The following is a 5,829-nucleotide window of genomic DNA, read 5'->3' on the forward strand; positions in this document are numbered from 1 at the left end:
AGTCTACACGTGGAAATCTAATTCTAATTCAATCTTTAATTCAAGGGATGAGAGTTGCTCTGACATGCCTGAGGGACTCAGTGGACACAATGCGACATCCTTTATGGGTTCCTCGAGAGAAGGCTGACCATAGTGAGAACAAAGAAGAAAACAGGCCTGAGCTCCACAAAATCTGTTCAGATTGTTTGATTTTGTAGAATCAAAACACCCCAAATACAACGGGTCCAAAAGACCGACAAAACCAAAAAAAGAGCACCACTCAAGGGTTAAAATACACGCCTTAACACCACGAGCCCGCCGACACTCAGTCAGACGGAGTCGGTGGGAGGTTTTGTTCACGCGGGGTCTACAGGCCCGTGGAATTCTAGCGGGGAGAATGGATAGCATTGATCTGATGGCTCCAGAGAGCTGGCCCACGGTCCCATCAACGTGTTTCAATCTGCACGGAGAAGTATGAATCCTCCTCCTACGGGGGGGTCACATTTTAGCAACTAATTGTAAATTGCTTTGCAAAACAAATAGAAATCGCGGAAACGCAAAACAGCTCATTTAAGGACACGATAACTACTGGAGGGAATTTCTGGATTAAAAGTGTTTATTAATTGTTGCACAATACTTTGATTAATGATTTACAGGGATTAAACAATATGGACTGGATACCATCGTGTATTTGGTGGTGGTGGGGGGGGGGTATTGGCTACAAGACAACACCGACACACAGTAAACACACACAGTAGACGGGACAGTTACATTAAAGCAGGCGGGAAGGTGCTGTATTTACAGGATGCCTCTGAGGAGACAGCTGACCAGAGGACTTCAGTTCTCTTTTTTTTTGGTGTCCTTTATGTCCTTTTTTTTAATTCGCATTTTCATCCCGTTTGTTGGCACACGTGGACAAGCACTGTCCATCATGTTTCTCATCTTTAATTTCCTTCTTTTTGCATCACATGCTATTACTGCTTCACGAAAATAGTCCAGAGTGCAAGAGAAAATGTGCGCTACGGAGTGCTGGTCTTCACTTTGGCAACAAACTTCTTCTCCTTCACCCGCCGGTTCTGGAACCAGATGGTGATCTGCCGCTCCGACAGGTTGGTCGCGGCCGAGATTTTTCTCCTCTTGTCCTTGGTGATGAACTTGTTCGCGGCGTACTCCTTCTCGAGCTCCTTTAGCTGGAGCTTGGTGTACGGTATCCGCTTCTTCCGGCCCCGGCGGAAAGGCGAGCCGTCGTGCTGGTGAGCCACGGCATCTGTTTGGAGGACACAGAAGACAAAGGGGCTCGGCGGGGTCCGGGGCTGTAAACCCACGGGCACACGGAGTGGGATCCAGGCCGCATATACGGTGTGGCTCTCCATGGAGCCAAATTGACATCGACACACAGACAAGACCACATGGTTGATGTCTGCTGTCTGCAAGCGCCACGGCCACGCGGGCGACCTGCCGTGTAATCGCGCATGCACGCGGACATGCACAACTCGTATCCTCGTTTGATTGCTTTGTTTTAATTGACTGTTATTTAATTCCAACCCTGTAACAAATTGCCTGTATACGATTTCAATAGAGTGCCTCTTTGAATCACAAACCACTGCGCTGATATTCGTAATTAACCATAGTTATGTGTGCAAACAGTCACCACTGTATTTGCAGAAATAACCCTAATAGTTCATTTTCCGCAACAGATCTCCAAGGTACTAGTGAACACGTGACCTTTCCATAAATTAATTGTCGCCCCTTTAAGGAGCATGATGAGGCTAAATAATCTGAGTAATAATATTTACATTGACATCAGATGCACAATTCAGTTATCAAATAACGGCTTACAATGCTTGTCTTACTGTGCATCATTGTACCAAACTCTATATCAAATAAATGTATTATATAAATAACATTTCAGTCCATTTAAATGACATTATTATTATTATACATTATTAAATATTAAAACTAATTTAAGTTACACCTACAAAATGTGTGCGCGCGCGTGTCTGTATGTGTGTGTGTGTATAGATACATTTGTATGTATAGCTTTGCGTGTTTCCTAAACACATGTCAGACAAATGTTACCGTTTTAGGCCTGTGCGTCATTCTAAATAGCAAAGTTCCTTTACACATGTTGTAAATACAAATAAAAACACGGTTTACCAGCCAAGGCGGACTTCCAGAGGTGTCCAGCCTGCCCTTGGTCCTTGGAGCAGTACATCTGCCCCCCCCAGCCGTTGGTTAGAGCCCAGGGCTGGTAGCTGTCCATGGGGAGCAAGGTGTCGTGGCGCGGCTCCCCGGCTCCCAGCGTTTGGACCACCGACACGTCCAGGTAGCTCGCCATGGACTGGTACGGGCTTGGGTAGCCGTGGTAAAAGGCGAACTCCTTGGCCCGGTGGTTCGCGTAGTCGTCCGAGTTCACCGCGGTGTCCATATACTGCGAGCTGAGCGCGGCCCCCGCCGCCTGGGTGCACGACTTCAGGGAGCCCCTCCCCATTCTGCACGGATAGTAGCCGTTCCCGAAGTAGCTGTACGGCAGCGCCGTGGCAGCCGAGGAGCTCTGGTGCGACACGGCGGCCGCCGGACACGGGCCGGACGCACACGGCTTACCGGAAGACCCCCCGGTCTCGCTGGATCCCGAAGCGGACACGTCCACGGCGGGGTAGCCTGCGGAGGAGTGCACCAGGCCGGACGCGTGGCCGCCCAGAGCAGCAGCGGCCGCCGAGTGCGCCATGATGTTGCGGCACTGGCTGGCGGCGAAGTTGCCGCTGCCCACCAGCCCATCCATGTTCTTGTTCATGTCGTCCAAGTTGTTGTCATACACAAACATCACGGTGTCCGCTGGCCAGCGAGGGTTTAGAACTAAGGAGGCTGTCATAGGCGTTCCCTTTCCCCGGTGTGTCCCCCCGCTCGTTGCCGTTTCCTCTCACCAGTCCTCCCCGCTGAACGTCTACATTGACTGGACGCAGACTGATTGGCGAGCGTTCAATTAGCTCTGATCGCTGGGTTTCGTCCTCGCGCGCTGCTCGCGTGGTTCATATACAGCCGTCTCACACACTGTCGTAGCGCGCGCGCTGCCTTGCTGCTGTTTAGTACCGGTGCTCGCTTGGAGGGAAAGAGTCCCGGTAACCGACTGGACCTCCGGTTACATCCCAGCCACAGCCTTGACGCAACAAGCCCTTGGGACCAGAAGAGGAGGGAGGCAGCGGGGTGAAGGGGGCGCTTCATCATTGGATGAGACCGGACGATCACGTGATGGTGTAAACGAAAAAGAAGGGGAAAAAAGTGGGGGAAGAAGTGACTTTATGGGGATTGTCAGTCAAAGAAAATATGTTTATGAGGCTCGAGTTGTGGCACGAGAAGATCTTGAGCTCCGTGAGGCGCTTTGGGCTCCTCGTGCAGCTGCGGCGTGTCGAACTCAGCTCTCCTGTGGCCGCCAAGGAGAGAAAAATGTTAGTTTGGACCAGTTTGTGTGTTTTTCATACAACGTATGCTCTCTGAACATTCACTGCGGTCGATCGAAACACCTGCAGTCGACCCTTTGAACGAAAAGCGAGACTTCAACATTTCAAGACGCATATTAGCGTTGCTTCAAATATGAAGAAGAGCGTTTCTTTGTTTCCATGAAGGCATTACAAATAGTAGCACAGCAAGAGTTTCTGCATTCTTTAAAATATGCCCGTATAGACATTTCTTGGCCTAACTGTTCTTTTAATCTCTCCCTCTCTCGCTCTCACTTCATTTTGGATGGCTGGAGATCTGAGAAATGTGACTTTTGAGCCGCAGTTACAATTAAACACAATCTTGTGATGTAGCTTTTCATGTACTCTGTATGGATTCACTGTCACTTTCCACCTTCTATTATATGTTAAAAGCTTCTTCTAGTGAACAATAACCGTTTGTTTTAAGTGACTGCAAACCGAGGCCACCCTGAAAGAAAAGAAAGTCTGGATTTTAGCATCTGTGATCTAGTTTAAGAGTTGAAGCGAAAGAAAACGTTCAGGCGTTACGGTGCAGTGATATAGTGCTCTAAATGGTTGCATCATTTTAATTCAAAAGACAGACAGAAACAGAAAGTGGTGAAAAAAACCACTTTTTTTCTCCCTCCCGACGTTTAAGAATACATGTGATATTTTAAAACAAATGAAGGTAACATAATTAAAGTACAGAAAGGAAAATAAATCTTTAATAAGAAGTAATCATGCTCCACAATTTGCCGACTGACAGATTAAAAACTGCAAAAAGGCCGCAGTGGCGAAATAGTCCCTGTCGGGTGATTTGGTTCGTTTTTTTTAATTATTGTTTATTCTTCTTTCTGTTATTTATATTTTCACTCATCTGTTCCAGTATCAAGAATATATATTTTCCAAATGAAATGAATTCAGAAGGTCTGTTCACAAAAAGTGAGTGAATGTGACATGATGACACGCAGCTCACTGAAAACTAACCCGCGCAAAATAACGTTGCGTAGTTTAAATCAAAGCTTAACTTCGAACCCTCTCTGGAGAGGTTTGTGAGTCAAACCAACACGCAAACCACCCAGACAGCCGGTCTGCTGGGGCTAAGAAGGTGAGGGCGAGAAGGGGGGGGGGGGGGCAGACTGCCCCCTGAGGGTCAAGGTTAAGTTTAACGCGTCGAGAGAAAGAGCTGGAAGCAGAGGTGGGGGGGGGGGGGGGGGGCAGACTGAAAGAGACAGATGTAATGAACACAAGTTCAAGGCCACCGCAGCCCCCGAGGCCTCTATGTGCGAGCTGGTGTCGGATGGTGGATGACAAGGAAGATGCCATAGTGTGTCCGCGATGTGCGGGGATGGCCAGTATGACCAGTCTAACCCGTATAAGGGCAACATGAGCCCAGAGATCATTAACCAGGTAATATCTGCCTCCGCAATATGAATTGGTGATATTGTGTTTTATAGATTATAATCATCAATAATTTCATTTTTATGAAGAAATAAAGAAAAAGCCATTCGCATACATTATTTACATTTACTTTAAATATGTTTCCTATATTAGATGCGTTTTTCGGCTATAATCTCGATTCGAAACTCTTTATTCGTTTAATACACAGGCTCGCAAACACAATTAAACACAACAACATAGAAAATTGCAATCAACAGAATATTAACCGAGGCAACAAAACTACAACCAAGTACCTCCTAACGCCGATTTTGTCTTGGTCCCGGTCCATTAGGAGACACTAAAATACAGATGCGAAGGCTCAATAGAGCGGCTTGTATGATATTGAACATCTACCTGTATCAAGAATTGAATTATGGATGATATTATTCTGGTGTATTTGTTTGAAATAATCTCAGTATTACGTTAAATTGAATTTGTTGTAACAAAGGACCGCTTTTTTTCCACGCGAGCGGCATGCGCGTTTCTTCGTGGCGAGTAGTGGACCGGGACCGGAACGGGCTGTTTAGAGACGAAATAACGAGTCAGGTAGTTGTGACTTAATTTAAGGAGTCAACATAGGGTTGGTGGAAATAATGCAGAGAAGAAAAAAATGCCTGGAGTTAAATTTTCAATAAATAGAGATACACGCTGTGCGTCTTTACCTGTTACAAACATTGGCCCAACATGCCTCTACATTGCTTCAATTTACTGATCTTTATTCATGTTATTAAGATGCATCCCAACCTTATATTTCCCTCACTAACTTATTATGTCATGGATTTATTTGATATTTATTATGTTTTTTAAAAAAAACATACGTTTCTTATGTGACAACATTCCATGAGAATCTTTCTTCTTGAATTTGACCAGATATGTGTCTTGATTCACTTATTTGTTTTGTTGTTTATTTGTCAGTGTTTTTGGAATGTTTTATTTAGCGTTTTCTGTATTCTTA

The 5,829-nt window shown here is 46.0% G+C and overlaps 1 protein-coding gene across 1 annotated transcript; it reads right to left on the reverse strand.

The window, feature by feature from the left end:
* Nucleotides 1-689: 689 nt before the first annotated feature.
* On the reverse strand, nucleotides 690-2,851 carry hoxb13a (homeobox B13a). The gene is made up of 2 exons (XM_037476193.2): nucleotides 2,137-2,851; nucleotides 690-1,246 (listed from the first exon to the last, which is right to left on the reverse strand). Exons 1-2 carry the CDS (start codon nucleotides 2,849-2,851, stop codon nucleotides 999-1,001), a joined length of 963 nt encoding a protein of 320 aa, XP_037332090.1. The 3' UTR covers nucleotides 690-998.
* Between the last annotated feature and the right edge of the window lie 2,978 nt (nucleotides 2,852-5,829).

Source organism: Pungitius pungitius, chromosome 12 (genome assembly GCF_949316345.1).
Source record: "Pungitius pungitius chromosome 12, fPunPun2.1, whole genome shotgun sequence".
Lineage (NCBI taxonomy): Eukaryota > Metazoa > Chordata > Actinopteri > Perciformes > Gasterosteidae > Pungitius > Pungitius pungitius.